Source organism: Oncorhynchus nerka, linkage group LG21 (assembly GCF_034236695.1).
Source record: "Oncorhynchus nerka isolate Pitt River linkage group LG21, Oner_Uvic_2.0, whole genome shotgun sequence".
Classification (NCBI taxonomy): domain Eukaryota; kingdom Metazoa; phylum Chordata; class Actinopteri; order Salmoniformes; family Salmonidae; genus Oncorhynchus; species Oncorhynchus nerka.
Window position 1 is genome coordinate 12722828 of NC_088416.1, and position 24979 is coordinate 12747806.

General features: G+C 40.7%; 1 protein-coding gene across 2 annotated transcripts; it reads right to left on the reverse strand.

The window, feature by feature from the left end:
• Nucleotides 1-231: 231 nt before the first annotated feature.
• On the reverse strand, nucleotides 232-10094 carry LOC115103937 (zinc finger MYM-type protein 3-like). Of its 2 annotated transcripts, none has more exons than XM_029625004.2 (8): nucleotides 9963-10094; nucleotides 8948-9156; nucleotides 8675-8840; nucleotides 5645-6538; nucleotides 5441-5506; nucleotides 4237-4329; nucleotides 2666-3561; nucleotides 232-2547 (listed from the first exon to the last, which is right to left on the reverse strand). In XM_029625004.2, exons 2-8 carry the CDS (start codon nucleotides 9137-9139, stop codon nucleotides 2461-2463), a joined length of 2394 nt encoding a protein of 797 aa, XP_029480864.2. In that variant the 5' UTR covers nucleotides 9140-9156; nucleotides 9963-10094; the 3' UTR covers nucleotides 232-2460. The 2 variants fall into 2 exon arrangements, with proteins under 2 accessions (XP_029480864.2, XP_029480865.2); XM_029625005.2 differs by lacking the exon at nucleotides 9963-10094 and adding an exon at nucleotides 9268-9534.
• Nucleotides 10095-24979: the final 14885 nt, after the last annotated feature.

Consider the following 24979-nt stretch of genomic DNA (forward strand, 5'->3'; position numbering starts at 1 on the left):
CACATAATCGATGCGGTGCGCATTCGCGAAAAAGGACTGTCGTTGCTCCAACGTGTACCTAACCACAAACCTCAATGCCTTTCTTAAAATCAATACACAGAAGTACAGTGCCTTGCAAAAGTATTCGGCCCCCTTGAACTTTGCGACCTTTTGCCACATTTCAGGCTTCAAACATAAAGATATAAAACTGTATTTTTTTGTAAAGAATCAACAACAAGTGGGACACAATCATGAAGTGGAACGACATTTATTGGATATTTCAAACTTTTTTAACAAATCAAAAACTGAAAAATTGGGCGTGCAAAATTATTCAGCCCCCTTAATGTGCTTCGTAAGTAAAAGGCTACAACAGCGGTTACCAACAGGTCTATCGTGATCTCTAAGCATTTCTGCAAAAAACAATAAGCCCAAAGACATGGTTTATAAACTAATAAAGCTTTGCTTTCCTATTTTATTTTTTTACATTTGTTTCGCACTGTTAAGTGTAGGTGCACTTGATTCAGCAACTCTAGTGCCAGGAAGGAAAAGTAGGCTACAATTATGCATGTAGACCAAAATTATAATGTTATCAAGTGCACTATGCCTACACACTTTAGAATACATGTACTTGTTGTTACTCATATTCTTCATCAAATGCCCTCAGACGAGGTTGTTTCACTCCATATGTTCTCTCGATGCGTTCTTATTCCTGGTTCCCGATGGTTTACAACTTCTCTTGGGCCTTTTGTTCCTTCCCGCAACATATGTTTGGCTCATCTGGTTTTCCATGCTTATTGTTACCACCTTAACTCTCAAGCACTCTTATAGCTTGCACAATTGTTTTGTTAATTCTATTTCTTTCTGAGAAAGAGATATATAGTTCAAAATCTTTAATTTAAAGGGGGTACAGGTCATTTTAGATAGTTGGTACATAACCTTTAAACAATAGATCTTGTAAATTAGGGAAATATCATTTCTATGTGAAGGGTACAATTAATTTGTTAAACAGCTGTAAGTATGACCATTTGCCACAAGAGATGGTATACAAAGTGGTGTAGACATGTTATTTTTACCAGTTTAAAAACAGATCTAGGAAGTTTAACCTCAAATTGCTTCCAGCCACAAACCAAATTTTATTAGAGAAATTCTCATACAAAAATGAATTCCCCCAATTATCCATCAGAAGCAACTATATCCTCTTATCCATCCATCCATTCTTCGTAGTGCTGAGATTTTTTCCCCTAAACTTTACATTTTCTAAATGGATGATTATGGTTAAACAGTTTCCAGTAGTGTACAACTTGGTGAAAAGAAAGCTTAAAAGGCTTACAATTCTGAATAGTAAAGTCACAGTGCAAAGCAAAATCTATACCTAATATATAACCTTAATTTAAAAAAAGGTTACATTCTGGACTGTCACCACAAAAAAATTTAAACCTTAGCTTCAGTGTCCAAATACATACGGTGAGGACTGTATGCATCTTGTCAAGCTCTCTATTTGTGTATAAGACCGAGAGAATGTTGCTGGTAAGAAGTCAAACTGAAGCATGTCACTGCCTTGACTCACATTGTGCCTATTTGACATCTCTTTCTGTTGTCCATTGATGGTTTTCAATAACTCTTGTCGTGGTAATTTCCTGTATTACTAAGTGAAAGGAGAGTTTACAAACCACACACAAGTCAGAGTTATACTTTAAACTTAATATTTTAATAATATGAGCTTCACCATAGCCCTGTGACCCTCAGATCAATTCAATGTCTATAAATTAATTCTGAGTGTCAACATAATGGCAACAGATCTTTTATAGCAAAGATCCACCCCTCTCACTTACATGACGAACCACAGATAATAGGAAAACTGCACAAAGACCTTTTACTTGAGAGAGAGAAGTATCCCATAGCCAGATAGCATTAGCTATAAATTATCGTTCAGTTTGCTCTCTAAGACGAGGTTCTAATCTCGTTCTTGGTACTTCATATTACCAAAACATTACCTCATCCAATAGCATATATCAATTGTCAGTTCTAGATACTCCCATCTCAAATACACCCCTCCTGGACAAACTCCGAGGGTAGTGAGCCTCTAGGTCATATACTAAATCAAGATAAGGGCAACATCAGAGGGGACATACAATGGTTCCAGACATTACCATACTCCTCCCCCCAATGGAAAAAGGAGGGAGTGACTGGAGTACAGACATGGTGGGGTCCTTCACATGGTTTAACAGATATATTCATTATGAAGACAATGTTTAAACCTGACTTTTCCCTTTCTGATATTCTGCCTATTACCAGACATGTAAAAGACAAGTCTGACCTCTCCCCTCTCTGGGCCCAGTGACTTTTCCCTAGAGAAGAGAAGAAAATGCAACTGCCAACAGTATAGTCCAAAAGAAGACATTCTAATGACAAGTATAAAATAATTAAAACGTATTTTTTATCTATGTTACCTAACTACTTCCGATTCAGCTACGGCACTCTTCAAGGAACTATCAGTCTGCTGACAGACATGACCTCGCGCAAAGTTCGGAAGCAATTGTTTGTGTACTTTTCCAATGTACCAGCCTCCTAGAGAGAGAAAAAGAGAGTGAGTGAGCCAAGAAGCAACAACAGGTTGAGTTATGAGTACAACTTAGCTATTTAGCGAATATTCAAATGTTACAAATTTGCTTGAAAAAAAGCAAACCTGGCACAGTCGGGGCAGCATTGATGAAAGGTAGTTGAACCCCATTGGCTCCTGGCTATACCACATGCTGTCACTGGTGATCACCATCTTCTTAGGATGGAGGTAGAGGGCGGTGGCATCTGGCGGGATCTTGCTCAGATACTTCTCCAAGGAGGCGACTGGACAGAGTGGACTATCAGGGTTCTGAAACATGATTCCACAGCGATTCTGCCAGTTCTGCTCTTCTGCATCTTTGTGGTTCGGTCTTTCTTCTTTGGAAGTCAGCGCTGCATATTTTGCTCCGTTTTCATCGTACCTTATAACAAACGACTGTGGCGTTAGCCGTCTATTGCCCTCTTTTCCTCTGGGGCCAAAGTGTAACTGGATATCAAACCACACTTTGTTCACTAGTCCTCTGGGTGTGTAGGGGCTTAACACAGTAGAGTTTTGAAGAATCTCAAGGTCTTGTGCTGTAATCACCTTAGGATGGGTAGTTTTGTCCCTGCCCTCTCGTCTGAGTTTCTTTAGTACCCCAAGAAATACATTATTAGAGGAGGTAAACTCACTGTCCTTCATCAAGCACCAGGATCTGCTAAGGGGAGGGAGGTTAATGAATCTGTTCACGCCAGCCCGGATTCCGATATAGCTTGGGATGCAATACTCCCCGCCTTTACCCCTTCGAACAGAACAGTAAAAATCTCGCAAGAGGACATTCATTTCAGATTTCTCAATGGTTGAAAAATCCACTATCATCTGTTTCTCTGCCAGCCAGTCCTTAAAGCAGTTTATAGCCCACAAAGTTTGCTTGTTGGTTGCTTGTACAATGCTGCTCTTTTCTAATTGATCTAATACTTCAGTGTCTACCTCTGCATGTCTTGACACCATGGGCCTATCCGTATCCATGTTCAGCGACTCTTCTACAAACAGATCAAATGAATCAAATGTTATGTTTGCAAATTCATCCTTGGGATAACTGTGACAATGTTTTGTTAAGGCGTCAGCATGCTTCAGTTCGGCTGGCAGCTAGGCGAACCCGAACGAATGTGCTCGCCTACTCCCTTCAAATGAAAACGAGAACATGGCAATAGTACTGTTGGTCCATTTTGATACGCCGTAGCCAGTATACGCTTCCTCAAAACAGTCAGAATGGATCTAAATAACTCAAGAAATCTGTTATTAATTTAGACGTTTTTGTAGAGGAGATCTTAGTTAGATGTAAAATTGCGAGACTAAGATGTTTGGTGCAGTATTTCTTAATGAAAAGATTTGCATCAAAACGAGTCATCTCTCGTTGAATGGCAAAAAAAATACTTTATTGAAGAATCCTAATCACCGAAGGGGCGTAGACTTTAGTTCCGACCTTCAGCTTGCCTTAAGAAAAAAAAATGGTGTACCCGAACAGCCGAAAAAACCCTCACCAAAGTCCAAAACGTCACAAAATGTTACCATGCACGAACTCTTCCGAACTGTTTTGGCTGGGAAGCATGCGGACGCCTTCACAAAGTTGCAGAACGTAAATCATTCACAATGATACCTTTTAATAGTGAAAGTTATGAGGTAGCCATGAGGCAATTCCTTATTAAATCAATTACCTTTGTGTTTTTCTAGTTGATCTAATATTTCGGTGTCTACCTCTGCATGTCTTGACACCGTGGGCCTATCCGTATCCATGTTCAGCCACTCTTCTACGAACAAAGCAAATAGTCTGTGTGTGCAAGAACTCAATTCACCCTTGGACTCCTAAACAACAACATTTTTTTTTTTTACTTTGGCAAAGCGTCAAGTCTACAACATTTGATGGCGGGGAGAGTGGGGTAAGTTGAGCCAAATGGATTATATGAGCCACCCTTGCTTCTAGGAAACCATACAGAAATGTTTTATATTTGACCAAATATTTAAGAAGAGGTCATCATTTCATGGAGTCTGTCATACAGCACCCCCTGAAAAAAAGGAATAAAAAATAAATAAGGTTAAAAAACAAAAAGTGTGCACTGGCCGTTTACTAGTCATGTATTAGCAGATCGATATTAGCAGTCTGTAGTGTGAGCAATAAATGTTCTGCGCTCAACAAACTGCATGTTCTTCTCACTATATTTGCTGGTGAGTGGAAGTTCTAAACGGATGCTTCAGATTTATATCACCAATGATGTATCTGGTATATTTTGTCTGTGGTGATACTTTTGAGAGTGAAAGTGATTAAGTAGCCGTGAGGTTATTGCATATTAAAATCATCTTTTTTATTTAAATCAAACTTTCTATACATGCCGACAGTAGAAATGATGAGCATGTGAATCTTGGACCTGAATGACCAACCATTCAGGGGATAGAGGTGCTCAGCTGGCTCATTTTGGACCCCCCACTACCATGAAATACCATAGCCCTGCAACTAATAAAGATAACATGTTTGTCTTTAATATCATTTGAAAGCTTAAAAACACAGGATCGTAAAACTATTTAATATTTTTGTCTCAATGCTATATGATAGCAAATTATTGATACAATCCTTATTTTATGTTTTTCAGCTCCATTTATAGTATTAATGGAATAATCCACTCAAAAATGTTTTGTTGTTTTCTTCTTCGTTAGTGCACTGTTGATCCAGTTCCAAAATGTGTTACATGTCAGCAATCAAGATAAAGCACTTCAAGATGCAAAGAGTGCCACATCCTCATGATGATGTGTTTTGCAACATATGATGCATTTTGCATTATCGTGACAATGTGGCACAATACAGAAATGTAGATTGATTGTACAGAACCTTAAGCCTAAATAAGTTAATTGAAATATCAGTTATACCTGTTGTTTTGATTTTCTTTTGTGCTTGAATTGTTGCACCGTCTTCAGCAACGATTAGATCTCCAGCTGTGTGATAAATGACAAACACGTGAGAACTGCAAATATACAATACGTTGTGACACAGATTTTATTTTTCAACATTTCATTTTTTTTTTTAAAGGCCCGGACTACTCTGTGTCAGGGAAACCGGCTCCTAATGCTTACCTGTCCACATTTTTCTTTTTGGCCTTTGCATTTCTTGGTCCTGGTGCTCAGAGGAGTCAGATGTTTCATCAATTGGTATAGGGGTTCCCACTGGATTATTTTGTGTGGAGGGTTTGTCTGGCTGTATTGGTGTGGGGAATTTTGGCTGTATAGGTCTGGGGATTTTGGGTTGTATTAGTCTGGGGATTTTGGACTGTATTGAGGTGGGGGTTCCGTTCATGCAGATGGATGTGGGGATTCCATTCAGGCAGATGTATGTGGGGATTCCATCTAGCTTGTTAGATGTGGAGGGTTTTCCTGGGTCTGTTGGTGTGGGGAGTCCGTCTAGCTCGGCTGGTGCAGGGGTCCCCACTGAATTAATTGGTGAAGGGGTTCCCACAGGATTGGTTGATGTGGAGTGTTTGCCTGGCTCTGTTATTAGTTTGGTGATTTTGTTCAGGCTGATGGATGTGGGGATTCTGTCTAGCATAGTTGGTGCAGGGGTTCCTGATGGATCAATTGCTGTAGGAGTTCCAACTAGACTGGTTGGTGTAGGGATTCCCACTGGATTGGTTGGTGTGGATGGTTTGCCTGGCTCTGTTGGTGTGGGGATTAGGTTCCGTCGTAAAGATATGGGGATTCCGTCTCGCTTGGTTGGTGCCGGGGTTCCCGCTGGATTGATAGTTGTAGGGGTTTCCACTGGATTGATTAGTGTGTTGTGTTTGCACGTCTCTGTTGGTGTGGGTATTATGTTCAGTCGGATGGATATGGGTATTGTGTGTAGCTCCGTTGGTGCAGGGGTTCCCACGGGATCGATTGTTGTAGGGGCTCCCTCTACCTCGGCTGGTGCGGGGGTCCCGCCTGGCTCTGAAGACACTGGGGAGCACTGGCATTGGGACTCGGTGCCGAGTGTGACTGCATTATAAAGAATGATAGTTATTCAAATATCACTACAATGAGCATCAGAAGCATTAATGTGGATGTCAAATAAAGAAACATGCGGTACACTACCTAGAAACCCAAAGCTCATCATCAAGCTTAACTACAGTGAACTGGTTACAAATCTTAAAACAAAACAGAGAGCTGGAGAATAGTGACTATCCATGATGGGTGCATTAATGCCATAAAAATGGTTTCTCTTCCCAGGTTCCTTAATTTTTTCTTTCCTCTTCATATATATATTTTTAAACATTGGATTCAACAATCATGCCATTTGTCTGGGGTAACAAAGCCCATTGTATCTGTAAAGCTCCCTTGCAAAAGCGCAAGGAAAGTGGTGGCCTAGGCCTACCAATCTGTAAACAATAATGGGCTGCAAATGCCAGGGTATTAGGTTTCCCTGATAAATTGGCCACTGAAGCCCCCCTGTGGAAAAATATTGAAGTCAAGACCGCAACAAATTCCTCTCTTCCAGCCATGCATTTTTTAAAATACATATATACATATATTTGTAAACGTAACAAGGCAAGTCAGTTAAGAACATATTCTTATTTACAATGACTGCCTACCCCGGCCAAACCCTCCTAACCCGGATGACGCTGGGCCAATTGTGCGCCGCCCTATGGCACTCCCGAACACGGCCAGCTGTAGTGACGCCTCTAGCACTGAGATGCAGTGCCTTAGACCGCTGCACCACTCGGGAGCAAAGCAGAGTGCCTAAACAAACTGACAAGCAATACCTTTCTTTTGAGAAATGTTTTTAAGGAGCCTGATAACTCTATACACCTCAATGTTTTTATTATTATTATTTTGTTCCATCCTGGTCTGATAAGGTATTTGTTGAGTGGGGGAGAAAGGGTCTGGCCACAATAGAACAAATAGATAAGCAATTTGCATCATTCAACCAGTTAAAATAACACATTTGAATGCTCCGATTCCCATTTTTGTTATGCTATTTACATGTAAGACACTATGTCAAAGGGTAGATCCAAAATGTTGAAATCCTCCCAGTACAACATTTATTTTATTACCCGCTACAGTGCCCTCCCAACTCAACACACCTTGTCTCACAGTCTGTCTCCTTTTTCTCCAACTATACGGAGGACTCTACTAGTCACCCCATGGAGACCTAGGGTAGCTAAAGAGTTAAATATTTAGATCTCAGATGATATCTGGGGAGAAACCCTGTCTAGAATTCACTCATGTTCCACCAATGACAGATATCAATTGATACAAAGTAATGCATAGGCGTCATTACTCCAAAACCAAACTACATAGAATTTACCCCCAGGTCTCCCCACAGTGTGACAGATGTAAAGCCTTAGAGGTTTCATGACTTTTGTGTGAACATTTTTTATGCTATTCAAAAAGGTATATGAGAGGGCCATTGAATCTGACCCAGAACTTGCTTTCCTCGGTGGCTCAGAGACTGTTTTAAAATTGTCCTATGAGGAACAGCAGGCTCTGATGTTTGGTATGGTGGCTGTCCCCAAAATATTATTCACAGAATGCAAGTCCCCCACCCGACCCCCTTACTTCCGCAGATAGCTATCAAAAATTATTAACACCATAAACATGGAAAATATTAGTTTTTACAGGCTAATTCCTCCAACAGAATAAAAGTAAATAGTTAAGTATTTTGTCTGTAATGTCTTTTTGTGTCGGATCCCAGTAAGGATAGCTGTTGCCATTGGCTAATGGAGGATCCTAATAAATCAAATTATGATTTAGGGCCCATTTCTGGATAGAGACTCATTGTGACCACCGAATGTTATTGTAGCTGTAATATTGATGTCACTTAAAGGAAAGATTCACCGATTTCTAACGTTATATCGTCACATTTCATCATATAATGCAAAATGTGTCATACTGGCTGTATGCTTGAATGGCGAATAGCTCAGATACACATGAAATGACCGCGGGGATTGATAAAATATCGCTTAAAGACGCACAAATACGATATAACTTTCAAAATGAGTGAATCTTTCCTTGATGCAATATTCCACTTTATGTCTAGCAGCTGAGTTTGAGTACTAAATTGTAAAAGAAAACCCTTCTAAAATAACATTTTTAAAAAAGAAAGAAAAAAAAACAAACACGTGGTACACTTACCATTCAGAAGACCTAAATAAATATTTCTCAATGTTTCAATAGAGCCCGTTTCTTTTATGACTTGAGGGTGAGGGCAAAAGGAATCCATATCGATATGTTTTGTTCCATTTCTCCTTTTTCCAAGCAGGAGAAGGGGAACAAATCCCAGAGTATGTAATTTGTAGAGCTGAAATACAGAATCAGTCATTCAGATTTAAAATAGTAGCTAGCCTATAATTTGAAAAATAGTATTGTTATGTTTAACATTGTTATATGAGGAGGGGGAACACTTACCAATACTTTAGTGGAAGTCAATATCTGAGAGCTATAATTATAATGGGTGCAATCATTGTGTTCCCATTCGTAATCATACTTCTTCAACGCTTGTAACATCTTCTCTTTCGGATGGTTAAAGAAACAACTGTTGCAGGTCTTACTAAACACAGTGGTTTGTGTCTGACACTGTATACACAGTGAGCCTGGCATTTCATCCCTTTTGAAATCTGATGAGAGAAATGACAAGCAGTTTAGTTATGCCAACTACCACAATTAGCAAGATAGCTAGCCATCTAGCTAACAAGACAGGTAAATACTGTAAAAGGCGATAAACTTACTGGGCAAGGGGATCTAACTTCAGTACAGGGAAACGTTAGCTAACTAGCTAGCTAGCAAATAAAACTACAAACTAACTAGCGAGTTTGCAAGCTATTTTGTAGCTGGGCAGAGCACTGACGTCCAACTGAACCAAGCGAAGTTACACATCACATAGGTCCTAGGATAGGATATGCTAATGAATGTCAATAGAAAAAAGTTCAAACAAACGAAAATTAAGCAAAGACTGCTAGCAGCCAGCAACATGGGGGTGTATTCAGCAGTCATAACTGAAGCAAAACAATTTGCAACGGGAAACGTTTTGCAACAAAAACTAGAGTTTCTATTGGACGAATTCAGGTAGGCCCCTCCCGTTTGGTTCCTAGTGAAAACACCCCATACTTCTGTAGCATAGCAACAAAATCATGTTTTTAACAGGTCTTCGTCTAACAAACGCGCTCTCCGGTGGGCAGATTAATAAAGATACAAAAAATAATATTCGTTCATTTCAATTGTAATTTTTAAGCTAGTTTGTAAACGTTACATAGTAGTACACATACGACCGTGTAATATGATGAATATAGTCACAGGTAAATGGATGGCCCGACACCATTTTCCTGTGACTATATTCTTAATATAGCACGACATGTCTTAACGTTACTGCTCTTCTAAAACTGTTAGAACATGTATAAAACACAACATAATAAATATGTCTTACCGTCTCGATATGAACATAGAGCTAATTACTAGCTCAGCGATCTCGGAGTTGACTTTGCCCCTCTACTGTTCTTGATTAAATAATTATAATTTTTCTAAACGTTTACTTCCTCCTGCTGCTGCTGGTAGTAATAAAAAATAACTTCCGGTTTGTGCCTTCAAAATAAAAGCTCTTATTTGAAACCAAGTTACAATTATATACTTTAAATAATGACCGCTGTCTGAAATTTTTTTTTTTCATTTGCCATATTAACAAGCTACTGCTACAGTGGTACACAATCGTTTTATTTTTCGATTTTTTTTCGTAGAATCCTTACCACTATTACACCTACTTATCGGCTCTTAACCAATCATGCTATTTCGTTTGTTTTTTTTTTTTTTGCGTCCTTTGTAACTTGTTTTGCACATAATGTTGCTGCTACCGTCTCTTATGACTGAAAAGAGCTTCTAGACATCAGAACTGAGATTACTCACCTCAGATGAGAGGAAGTGTTTTTCTTCAATGAGTCAGACGGGGCGAGATACTACAGACACCTGACCAGGCCAGATCACCTTCATTCGCTGGAGAAGGAAACAGATATTTCGCTGAAAAAGATCAGGGTGCCTTCTGAGGATCATGCGACGAGTGGCAAATCTGCCTTTGCCTTCAGTCCTGCTAGCTAGCGTTCAATCGCTGGAAAAGAAATGGGACGAACTGAAAGCACGTACAGTTGAAGTCTGAAGTTTACATACACTTAGGTTGGTGTCATTAAAACTCGTTTTTCAACCACCCCACAAATTTCTTTTAACAAACTATAGTTTTGGCGAGTAATTTAGGACATCTACTTTGTGCATGACACAAGTAATTTTTTCCAACAATTGTTTACAGACATATTTCACTTATAATACATTGTATCACAATTCCAGGGTGTCAGAAGTTTACATACACTCAGTTGACTGTGCCTTTAAACAGCTTGGACAATTCCAGAAAATGATGTAATTGCTTTAGAAGCTTCTGATAGGCTAATTGACATAATTTGAGTCAATTGGAGGTTAACCTGTGGATTTATTTCAAGGCCTACCTTCAAACTCAGTGTGTCTTTGGAAACATCATGGGAAAATCAAAAGAAATCAGCCAAGACCTCAGCAAAAACCTTGTAGACCTCCACAAGTCTGATTCATCCTTGGGAGAAATTTCCAAACACCTGAAGGTACAACGTTCATCTGTACAAACAACAGTATGCAAGTATTAACACCATGGGACCACAGCAGTCATACGTCTCAGGAAGGATATGCGCAAATCAATCCCAGAACAACAGCAAAGGACCTTGTGAAGATGCTGGAGGAAACAGGTACAAAAGTATTTATATCCGCAGTAAAAACAAGTCCTATATCGACATAACCTGAAAGGCCGCTCAGTAAGGAAGAAGCCACTGCTCCAAAACCGCCATAAAAAAGACAGACTACAGTTTGTAACTGCACATGGGGACAAAGATCGTACTTTTTAAATGTTTTAAAAAATATATATATTAAAATTTTAGCCCTTTTTCTCCACAATTTCATGGTATCCAATTGTTAGTAGCTACTATCTTGTCTCATCGCTACAACTCCTGTACGGGCTCGGGAGAGACAAAGGTTGAAAGTCATGCGTCCTCCGATACACAAGCCGCACTGCTTCTTAACACAGCGTGCATCCAACCCGGAAGCCAGCCAACACCAATGTGTCGGAGGAAACTCTGTGCACCTGGCAACCTTGGTTAGCGTGCACTGCGCCCGACCCGCCACAGGAGTCGCTGGTGCGCGATGAGACAAGGATATCCCTACCGGCCAAACCCTCCCTCCCGGACGACGCTAGGCCAATTGTGCATCGGACCTCCCGGTATACTAATTAGTGTATGTAAACTTCTGACCCACTGGGAATATGATGAAAGAAATAAAATATTAAATAAATCACTCTACTATTATTCTGACATTTCACATTCTTAAAATAAAGTGTTGATAAATTTCAGGAATTGTGAAAACTGAGTTTAAATGTATTTAGCTTAGGTGTATGTAAACTTCCGACTTCAACTGTATATCCAGCCTCTGGTAAGACATGGGGCGGGGGCCTATGCATATATGTAAACAACAGCTGGCGCACGATATCTAAGGAAGTCTCGCGGTTTTTGTTTGCCTGAGGTAGAGTATCTCATGACAAGCTGTAGACCACACTATCCACTTAGAGCGTTTCGATCTGTATTTTTCGTAGCTGTCTCACCTACCACCACAGACCGATGCTGGCACTAAAACCGCACTCAATGAGCTACATACCGCCATAAGCAAACAGGAAAACGCTCATCCAGAGGAGGCGCTCCTAGTGGCTGGGGACTTTAATGCAACAAAACTTAAATCAGTTTTACCTCATTTCTATCACCATGTTAAATGTGCAATCAGAGGGGAAAAAAATTATAGACCACCTTTACTTCACACGCAGAGATTCATACATAGCTCTCCCTCGCCCACCATTTGGCAAATCTGACCATAATTCTATCCTCCTGATTCCTGCTTACAAGCAAAAAATGAAAGCAGGAAGCACCAGTGACATGGTCTATATAAAAGTGGTCAGATGAAGCAGATGCTAAACTATAGAACTGTTTCGCTAGCACAGACTGGAATATGTTCTGGGATTCTTCCAATGGCATTGAGGAGTACACCACATTAGTCATTGGCTTTATCAATAAGGGCATTGAGGACGTTGTCCACACAGTGACTGTATGTACATACCTCAACCAGAAGCCATGAATTACAGGCAACATTCGCACTGAGCTAAAGGGTAGAGCTGCCGCTTTCAAGGTACGAGACTCTAACCTGGAAGCTTATAAGAAATCCTGCTATGCCGTCCGATGACCTATCATTCAGGCAAAACAGCAATACAGGACTAATATTGAATCGTACTACACCGGCTCCAACACTCGTCGGATATGGCAGGGCTTGCAAACTATTACAGACTACAAAGGGAAGCAAAGCCGAGAGCTGCCCAGTGACACGAGCCTACCAGATGAGCTAAATAACTTTTATGCTCGCTTCGAGGCAAGTAACACTGAAACATGCCAGCTGTGTGATCACGCTCTCCGCAGCCGATGCGAGTAAGACCTTTAAACAGGTCAACATTCACAAGCCAGACGGATTACAAAGACGTGTACTCCGAGTATGCGCTGACCAACTGCCAAGTGTCTTCACTGACATTTTCAACCTCTCCCTGTCCGAGTTTGTAATACCAACATGTTTCAAGCAGACCACCATAGTCCCTGTGCACAAGAACACTAAGGTAACCTCCCTAAATGACTACCGACCCGTAGCACTCTGTGTTCATGAAATGCTTTGAAACGCTTGTGGCTCACATCAACACCATTATCCCAGAAATCCTAGACCCACTCCAATTTCCATACAGCCCCAACAGATCCACAGATGATGCAATCTCTATTGCACTCCACACTGCCCTTTCACACCTGGACAAAAGGAACACCTATGTGAGAATGCTATTAATTGACTACAGCTCAGCGTTCAACACCATAATGCCCTCAAAGCTGATCACTAATCTTAGGACCCTGGGACTAAACACCTCCCTTTGCAACTGGATCCTAGACTTCTTGACGGGCCGCCCCCAGGTTGTAAGGGTTGGTAACAAACACATCCGTCACGCTGATTCTCAACACGGGGGGCCCCTCAGGGGTGATTGCTCAGTCCCCTCCTGTACTCCCTGTTCACGCATGACTGCATGGCCAGGCACAACTCCAACACCATCATTAAGTTTGCTGACCGTGTGGTGCAAGGACAACAACCTCCCTCAACATGATCAAGACAAAGGAGATGATTGTGGACTACAGTAAAATGAGAACTGAGCACGCCCCCATTCTCATCGATGGGGCTGTAGTGGAGCAGGTTGAGAGCTTCAAGTTCCATGGCGTCCACATCCCCAACAAACCAACATGGTCCAAGCACATCTAAACAGTCGTGATGAGGACACGACAAGACCTATTCCCCCTCAGGAGACTTAAAATATTTGGCATGGGTCCTCACACCCTCAAAAGGTTTTACAGCTGTACCATCGAGAGCATCCTGACGGGTTGCATCACTGCCTGGTATGGCAACTGCTCGGCCTCCGACCGCAAGGCACTACAGACCTATATACCAGGCGGTGTCAGAGGAAGGCCCTAAAAATTGTCAAAGACTCTAGCCACCCAATGTCGCAGATTGTTCTCTCTGCTACCGCACGGCAAGCGGTACCGGAGAGCCAAGTCTAGGTCCAAGAAGCTTCTTTACAGCTTCTACCCCCAAGCCATAAGACCCCTGAACATCTAATCAGATGATTTGCATTGCCCCCCCTGCGCTGCTGATACTCTGTTATTATCTATGCATAGTCACTTTTATAACTCTACCTACATGTACATAGTACCTCAATTACCATGACTCCAGGCCCCCGCACTTTGACTCTGTACCGGTACCTCCTGTATATAGCCCTGCTGTTGTTATTTACTGCTGCTCTTTAATTCTATATTATTCTTATCTCTCTTATTTTTAACGGCTTGTAAGTAAGCATTTCACTATAAGGCTGTATTCGGCGCATGTGACATAACATTTGATTTGATCAGCCAAGCCTTGTCTGGCAGTGAAACAGTTCATTCGGCCACATTTCCTTCCTTTTAAAAAACATTGCTGATATGGCTGACTTAGTTAAAATAATGTGTTTTCTACTGACAATTGATAAGTACAAACTATGGCATAAGGGGACAACGAGCGGATAAGAGGCAATCCGTAATTTTAATTAAGACATTAATGAGCGAGCTAGGACGGGCCTAGTCAATCAGTGGAGGAAGGGGAGGACCATCCTCAGTGAATTTCATAAAAAGATAAATGGTAAGACATTGAAAAGGTTGTCCTTTTTGAGATAAAACGTTTCTCTAAAACAGGTTATAGGCTACATGTGCACCACCAAGTCAGAACAGTAGGTGGAATTAAGAGGGGTAAATAAACCAAATGATTAGGGTGAGGCACATGGGCTACTAACAGCTTACTACACAACATATACTTAGTATTACTTTCTTAGCTACAGTATACATATCTCCCTTGCATATTATATAATTTATGCAGCAGCATCATTTTTGGACTCACCTTGTTGTGCCGTGCTCAAACAGGAAGGTGGCACGGCAGTCCGTGTGCAAATTTTGTCATCAAAGTCTGGCATTCTCTGGATTTATGGTGCTTTCAAGACTGCTGGGAACTCTGAAAAAAGCAAGGTCAAATCATGATGATGTCATTGGTCATAGCTCTAGAAAGAGGCCCGAGTTCCCGATTTTACAATTACGAGTTGGATGACTGTTCAAAACGTATTTCCTAGTCAGAGCTAGTTTTTCTTCTCCAGAATTCCCAGTTGTCTTGAACTCACTGAAATCAAGTTTTAACAGTTGTTTTGAGCATGGCACAAATCATGCTTCATTGACAGCATGGCCAATGTTGAATGTTTATAATTCTAAACTTGAAAAGAGACACTTAATCCCAGATTTGGGACCACACAGCCACTCCACTGAATATCAGGCTAGTGATTGTTTTGCAATGCTTGTAGTTAACCACCGTCACTAATTCCTCCCAAACCACTTATTGTTGAATTTGCGGTTTCCAACTTGTTCTGAAATGTTTATGTCCAATGCCGATGACCACCAATACATTTTATCTATCATTTCTATCTATAATTTCATATGACAAGGATTAAAAAGGATTTAGCAGTAGATTGTCGACTTGATTCATGATAATGACTGCTAGTCAAGATTTTGAAAGTATGACATTGACATGATCAGTGCCCTGAATTACGGGTCGCCACTGTGGCCAATAACCATGGCTAAGGGCTGTTCTTAGGACATAGCCCTTAGCCGTGGTATATTGGCCATATACCACAAAGAACAGACTTTAGCCGTGGTATATTGGCCATATATCACAAACACCTGAGGTGCCTTATTGCTATTATAAACTGGTTACCAAAGTAATTAGAACAGTAAAAAGTATGTTTTTGTCACTCCCATGGTACAGGTCTGATATACCATTGCTTTCAACCAATCAGCATTCAGAGCTCAAATCACCCCGTTTATAATTGTAAATCAATCCCGTTTGCGCATGTGCATAACTATAGATGCATCTGACAGGAGAGTTTGAGTGATGAAAGTTGGACAGAGGTCTGCAAACCAGTGTGAAATATAAGTTTGCTATTTGTATTTGTAGTAATAGAATACATACAATAACTCAAAAAAGAAAAAGTACAAAAAGTAGGAAGTAATAATATTAAATAATAATATCAAATGTGATGTTTATACATTTGATTTTTCTTGACACAATTTTCCTTGATAAGTCACTCTCACTTAGATATCATGTTGAAAACTGCAAACATTTCTCTCCTATGGCAAAATGTATAAAATTGCAGGAAATTAACTGTGAAATGACACATTTTTCTCTCCGCCCATGGCAAAATGAGCAGAATGACATGAAATGAGCTTTAAAACTGCAACATTTTCTCTGCCCCATGCCAAAATGTATAGAATTGCGTGAAATGAACTCTAAAAAGTCTTTTTTTTTTATTCTGAAAAAAGCTATGAAACACTTAGGGCCCCCAAAAGCCTAGGACAGGCTCTGACTGCATGTGTGTAAATGTAAATGTATGTGTGGTTATAGAGCTCGCCAGCTTGTAGTCCTAAAAAACGGACATGAGTTACCTCTGGTTCGTTCAGCTATTCCTATGGGGGAAATGAATGAGGAAAGAATAGGGTTTTGGGATAAACACCAAACATAAGGTCTGAGGTTGACACAGGTTTAGGAGATCTGTGAGATGATATCAGTCAGTTAACATCACCTTTATGAATTAAAATGATAGGTGCTTTTTTTTTAAATGACATAAATGCTTCAAAATTCACAAAAAGTCATGTTAGCTAATGAACATTATCTCAGAAGACAAAACGTATAAGATCTCCTAAGCCTGTATTTACCACAGACCTTATTTTTGGCGTTTATCCAAAAACCCTACAACTCCATTCATTTCCCCATAGGCTTTGTAAAACTAACTATGGCGGAGTTAGTGCCTACAAAAAATACACTATTTCTCTCTAGTTTTGAGCATGCAGACCTGCGAGACACTCATAAATTCAGATTGTTTTAGTGGCCCCCACCCCCATCAGCTGCTCATCCCTAAACTGTCCAGCAGAGGGCAGTGTCTTACTGCCTGCCTGGTTCACTGCCTTAGACACAGAAGGCCAGAGTCAAAAGTCACTAAAGTATTAGGCAGTTTTTTTACCCAAATAATAACACTAATAATTTATTCAACTTCTATTGCATTTTCCATTACAAATATAATCTCAAAAGCACTTGAAAAAGCAAAGCAAACAAGAATCAAATAAAACTCCATGATAACAGTGACACAGACTCAGATTGTTCTCTTTAAATCAAATCAAATGTATTTATATAGCCCTTCGTACATCAGCTGATATCTCAAAGTGCTGTACAGAAACCCAGCTTTAAAACCCCAAACGGCAAGCAATGCAGGTGTAGAAGCACGGTGGCTAGGAAAAACTCCCTAGAAAGGTCAAAACCTAGGAAGAAACCTAGAGAGGAACCAGGCTATGAGGGGTGGCCAGTCCTCTTCTGGCTGTGCTGGGTGGAGATTATAACAGAACATGGCCAAGATGTTCAAATGTTCATAAATGACCAGCATGGTCAAATAATAATCACAGGCAGAACAGTTGAAACTGGAGCAGCACGGCCTGGTGGACTGGGGACAGAAAGGAGTCACCATGCCAGGTAGTCCTGAGGCATGGTCCTAGGGCTCAGGTCCTCCGAGAGAGCGAAAGAAAGAGAGAATTAGAGAGGGCATACTTAAATTCACACAGGACACCGGATAAGACAGGAGAAGTACTCCAGATATAATAAACTGACCCTAGCCCCCCGACACATAAACTACTGCAGACTAAATACTGGAGGCTGAGACAGGAGGGGTCAGGAGACACTGTGGCCCCATCCGATGATACCCCCGGACAGGGCCAAACAGGAAGGCTATAACCCCACCCACTTTGCAAAAGCACAGCCCCCACACCACTAGAGGGATATCTTCAACCACCAACTAACCATCCTGAGACGAGGCCGAGTATAGCCCACAAAGACCTCCGCCACGGCACAACCCAAGGGGGGGGGGGCACCAACCCAGACAGGAAGATCACATCAGTGACTCAACCCACTCAAGTGACGCACCCCTCCTAGGGACTGCATGAAAGAGCACCAGTAAGCCAGTGACTCAGCCCCTGTAATAGGGTTAGAGGCAGAGAATCCCAGTGGAAAGAGGGGAACCGGCCAGGCAGAGACAGCAAGGGCAGTTCGTTGCTCCAGAGCCTTTCCGTTCACCTTCACTCTCCTGGGCCAGACTACACTCAATCATATGACCCACTGAAGAGATGAGTCTTCAGTAAAGACTTAAATGTTGAGACCGAGTTTGCGTCTCTCTCATGGGTAGGCAGACCATTCCATAAAAATGGAGCTCTATAGGAGAAATCCCTGCCTCCAGCTGTTTGCTTAGAAATTCTAGGGACAATTAGGAGGCCTGCATCTTGTGACCATAGCGTACGTGTAGGTATGTACGGCAGGACCAAATCAGAGAGATAGGTAGGAGCAAGCCCATGTAATGCTTTGTAGGTTAGCAGTAAAACCTTGAAATCAGCCCTTGCCTTGACAGGAAGCCAGTGTAGGGAGGCTAGCACTGGAGTAATACGATCACATTTTTTTGGTTCTAGTCAGGATTCTAGCAGCTGTATTTAGCTCTAACTGAAGTTTATTTAGTGCTTTATCCGGGTAGCCAGAAAATAGAGCATTGCAGTAGTCTAACCTAGAAGTAACAAAAGCATGGATTAATTTTTCTGCATAATTTTGGGACTGAAAGTTTCAGAATTTTGCAATGTTACATAGACGGAAAAAAGCTGTCCTTGAAACAGTCTTGATATGTTCGTCAAAAGAGAGATCAGGGTCCAGAGTAACGCCGAGGTCCTTCACAGTTTTATTTGAGACGACTGTACAACCATTAAGATTAACTGTCAGATTCAACAGAAGATCTCTTTGTTTCTCGGGACCTAGAACAAGCATCTCTGTTTTGTCCGAGTTTAAAAGTATTACGTTTACAGCCATCCACTTCCTTATGTCTGAAACACAGGCTTCTAGCGAGGGCAATTTTGAGGCTTCACCATGTTTCATTGAAATGTACAACTGTGTGTTATCCGCATAGCAGTGAAAGTTGACATTATGTTTTCGAATGACATCCCCAAGAGGTAAAATATATAGTGAAAACAATAGTGGTCCTAAAACGGAACCTTGAGGAACACCGAAATTTACAGTTGATTTGTCAGAGGACAAACCATTCACAGAGACAAACTGATATCTTTCCGACAGATAAGATCTAAACCAGGCCAGAACTTGTCCGTGTAGACCAATTTGGGTTTCCAATCTCTCCAAAAGAATGTGGTGATCGATAGTATCAAAAGCAGCACTAAGGTCTAGGAGCATGAGGACAGATGCAAAGCCTCGGTCTGATGCCATTAAAGGGTAATTTACCACCTTCACAATGTGCAGTCTCAGTGCTATGATGGGGTCTAAAACCAGACAGAAGCATTTCATATACATTGTTTGTCTTCAAGATGTATGTAAAAAATGTATGTAAAAATAAAAAGAATGACTGCAAAATTGAACAAACCATGCAACTCTACACACAAGGACTACTTTTAACAAATTTCCACTGAAAATTTAAAATTTGACTTGAAGAACTGTGCAGATGCCAAGTTTGGAAACCCAAACAGCAGAAACCATCATTCTGTTACCAATCTTTGCATCTGCACTGTTTTTCAAGTAAACATGTTTTGCAATATTTTCAGTGGAAATTGTGAAAAGTAGTCCTTGTGCATAGAGTTGTATGGATTGTTTAACTTGATAATCATTTGTTTTATTTGAGAGATATAAGTGAAAAATCAGAGTCTCAGTGTCACTCTGTAACCATGGAAATGCCCATTAGAGTAGGTCTGGATTAAGTTGAAGGTTGAAGAGTTGAAGGTTCTATGTGCTTCACGCCTTCAACAGATGGAGCGACAGTCAAGAAGGAACCACATACCTTGACCAGAGGGAGGAGGTCAACTGTATCGAATGTAATTTTACAATGATAGGAAAATGTGCTTGAGCTACACTATATATACAAAAGTATGTGGACACCCCTTCAATGAGTGGATTTCAAGATCACAGAATGGTACCACCGAGTGCTGAAGCGCATAGCGTGTAAAAATCATCTGTCCTCGGTTACAACACTCACTACTAAGTTCTAAACTGCCTCTGGAAGCAATGTCAGCACAAGAACTGTTCGTTTGGAGCTTCATGAAATTGGTTTCCATGGCCGAGCAGCCGCACACGAGCCTAAGATCACCATGTGCAATGCCAAGTGGTGTAAAGCTCGCCGCCATTGGACTCTGGAGCAGTGGAAACGCGTTTTCTGGAGTGGTGAATCACACTGGCAGTCCGACGGACGAATCTGAGAAAGCTACCTGCCCCAACTGTACAGTTTGGTGGAGGAGGAATAATGGTCTGGGGCTGTTTTTCCTGGTTCGGGCTAGTTCCCTTAATTTCAGTAAAGGTAAATCTTAACGCTACAGCATGCAATGACATTCTAGATGATTCTCCATACAGAAATCGTTTGTCGAGATCGGTGTGGAAGAACTTGACTGACCTGCACAGAGCCCAGACCTGAACCCCATCAAACACCTTTGGGATGAATTGGAATGCCGACAGCGAGCCAGGCCTAATCGCCCAACATCAGTCCCCACAGCAATGTTCCAACATCTAGTGGAAAGCCTTCCCAGAAGAGTGGAGGCTGTTATAGCAGCAAAACGGGGACCAACTCCATATTAATGACCATGATTTGGAATGAGATGTTTGACGAGCAGATGACCACATACTTTTGGTCGTGTAGTATATTTTCAAACACATTTTGATGTTGACATTTTTTTGCATTCTTAAATATTAGATGAATGTTTGTTTTTTTACATAATTTCATTTGAATTATAAAAACATTTTTTGTTTCTGTGGGGTGTATTGGAACAAATACCACAACCGTCTGGCACCAAGTCAGTGATGGTAAAAAGGTTGTTTGTTTTAGACTGTCTTGCCTCAATTGTTACTCCTAAATCAGAAGAGACTACACATACACTCCCAAGAGACTACGGTCTTCCCCATGGCTGAGGTATCATGCTGTGACTCTCAGAGCCCCTGACCCTAAGTACATTTTGTGTGTGTGTGTGTGTGTGTGTGTGTTTTTAACAATAATTGTGAGGTCACCGCTGCTGTGGAGAGACTCTGTCCATTACAGTAGAGAACTTCACGGCCATACGAGAAAGCCCACATACAAACTACTACAGTTTACTATAGAATTCTGTAGTGAACTGTAGAATACTTTAAAATCCTATACTTTACACTGTAGTATCCCTCAAATGTGTAGTACTTGCTTTATAATTTTACAGAATACTGTAGAATACTATACACTATAGTATCCCTCGATCATGTAGTGCTTACTTTAGAATTGTGTAGTATACTATACTACACACTGTAGTATCCCTTGATCACATAGTGCTTACTTTAGAAATGTTAGATCGATTTACTGCTAGCTTTGTCAGTGCTGTTTTGATTTTAATGTGCTGTCCTTGGAGAGCTCATGTTGGGGATTTCCTCAGAGGTTCCCCCTCGATCGTGTAGTGCTTACTATAGCATTTTGTAGTGTACTATACTTAACTTCACACTGTAGTATCCCTTGATTGATTTTATTTGACCATTTAAAAATAATACATCCACATGTGGATAATGCATTTAGAATATTTGTTGAGAATAATTATTTATTTCCATTGTGGTCCTAGTTTAAACATGTTACTCATTTACAGCTAACCCACATGGGATAAAATACTATAGTATACTATGGTTTAAATACTGCAGTATTGCTATATTTATATACTATAGTATTCACTGTAGGATTCACTGTTTGATTCAAGTGTTCTTGCAGATTGTAGTATACTATATTATTCACTTGTGTTTTTGCAGACTTTACTGTAGTATTTACTGTAGTGTTTTTACAGACATGACTAGTATACTGTAGTATTTACTGTAGTGTTTTTGAGGCCATGACTGTTGTATATTTTACACCTGCAGACTAGGGTTAGCTAAAATGACACAACTACCCGACTATGCCAGTTACTGTTAGATGAGTGGAAACATCTCAACCAGAACAGGCTGTGCCATTGAATAATATAGTATAATACAGTAAATACCGCAAAAACACTACAGTGAATACTAAAGTATAATAGTCATGTCCGCAGAAACAAACATTATAGTATATTACAGTGAATACCTGCAGTAAAGTCTGCAAAAACACTACAGTAAATACTACAATATACTACCAAGGTTGTTACAGTTTTGTAATTTTATATTAGTTTTTATTTATTTTCGTTTTTAGATTTTTGTTTGAAATTCAGTTTAGTTTTAGTTTGTTTTCTGGTCAGCTCTGGGGCACCTCCTCCTCGGGCGGGGGCAATAAGCAAACCAGAGTGGGCCTACCCCGATCAAAAAATGTTTTGTGGCCATCTCGCTTTCTCTCTCTGCCTCGAATTTCTTCCCTGTTGTTAGCTATTGATAGCAAAGATGATCTACTATATTGACGCTCAAACAATAAATACTGTGCATGTCTTCAAGGCAGGCGGGAGGAGACACGATCAGGTGGGACCATTCTAGCCAATGAGAGGGCAGATATGTGTGTGAACAATAGGCACAATTAAGTTGTTTTTCTCAAAGTTGCAGAATGCCAAGTGCGTCCACTTATTTACATTTTGGTCATTTAGCGACAGTTAATGCATTAATCTTAAGATAGCTTGGTGAAACAACCACATATCACAGTCATAGCTACTTTATTGAGGAAAAATGTACTTACTATCAGAAAAGTCTGAGCTAATATGGCGGAAAAAAGTCAAGTGCGAGTGTTCGTTCATAAAATAATAAAATAGGGCCAAGAGACCACAGGTGGCAGAACCGATTGCTCAGGTTGGGTTATAGCATTGCCTGAAGGTAGGGAGGGGAAATTCTTCTTGCTGCTCGCTTATAGGGTCTCAAATCCGATCCAAAAGTCAAACAAGCTCTAGATGGCGCGCTGGAGCAAGATGAAACTTCATTGCGTGAGCAAACACTGAGTCGAAAGAGAGAGGAAATTGTTGAGCGAGCAGAGGACCAGTCCCACAATTGCACAGGCCGGTCAAGAGCGCAAATTAAATGTGTGACTTTGAGCAAGCAGAACATAATTGTCACAGATCAAACATGTCTTAAATAGTACATATAGAACTGTAAGCATAGAAATGTGATTCAAACGTGTAAAAACAACATTTTAACACATTCAATTGTCCACCAGCGATAGTCACTTGTCATGTTTTCGATCTCAATTTCTTAAATTGCTCTCTCAAAGTCTTAGAACCTTTTGGGTTTGGATTTCAGTCAGATAGCGGTTGCGTGTCTAGAAACCTAAGATTGGTCACTTTTATTGTAGTGATGGACGAACTAACAAATTCCTGCCATTGGCCTGTAAACAGTGTTGTGATTGGCTATTATGAGCCTTCGGTTTGCAATACACTGCGGAGTCGTTTGTTTAGTTAGCCAGCCGGGTTGAAGAGTAAGGGCCGAACGACCCAGCAGCTTAATATATACCTTGCGTTGAGTGGAATTTACTTGCTAAACTTTGCTAGCTTAATACTTGTTAGCCAGCATAATGAAAAGCAGACAGTCAGCTCTAGTATTTTTGAGTATGAAGAAAAAACAGAAGCTGCTGAGGTTTATGTGCTTTTTCCACAAAGTGGGTGTGTTTTTGACCAACTGGTAAAAAAGCTGGAGGAAACAACGCTCTGCATCACAGATGTTTACGAGGAAGTCCAAAAGTTCAACATTAAAGATGCTTCAGCTGAAACAGGACAGTTTTTTTTTCTTCTGATACCAGACCAAGCAGCTGATGGACAAACAATTGTCAGCACAAAGGTCCAATGGGCAACAGGACTTTGAAGTTCTATGACACTGTCATTACATACATTGACAAGTGGTTTGATTTCTCACCAGAAAATGTAATGGTGAAACTGATCGGCCTCTATGAGGAGCTCTCCTTCACTGACCTGGAGCAGGTGCTTGGTTGCCCTCGAAATGACAGAGACAGTCAGTATGGACCTACTCTATAAAGAGTGTTGTGCCAGGAGGAAATACAGAGAGCCAGACAGGATACCACAAAATCCACCAGTGAGAAGTAGGTGGCAGTTTTCCAAAACCTAGGGAAAGCCAACTTGATCAACATGTTCAGGATTGTCTCATTTGTCCTCAGTGTGCCAGACTCAAATGCCTGATGACCATTAAATGGTCAGACTCAAGAAAACGATGTAGCACAGAGCTGATCAAAAATGAACTTCAAATATCTGGGAACTGTGACTTGTCATGTAATGACTTCATTTATTGATCATTTATTTTGAGGTTTATTCACATACGTTTACATAACGATACAGTTTTAGTAAAGCTATAGGCGAAATGGAATATGCAAATGTCTTGCTTTTCCAATTGAATAAGAATATACACTGTATATTCTTTCACACAACACCATACCCCCGTGGCACCGTGCACTGGCACGCAACCTTTTGTCCCTTATCTGGCAGTGAGAAAGTTGGCAACCCTACCAGTAACCGAGCCAAATGTGAAAAATCTGTTGAGCACTTGAGCAAGGCACTTTACCCTAATGGCTCCTATAAGTCGCTCTGGATAAGAGCATCTGCTAAATGACAAATGTAAAAAAAAAAAAAAGCTAAATTATGGATATAAGAGATGTGCAAAGAGCAATGTGCAGTTTTGGGATGATTAGTGCAGGGTGCATAGTCTGTAAATGAATAATGTAGAGTGCAAAGTCCATGGATAAGAGGACCAGGTGGATGGTTGGAG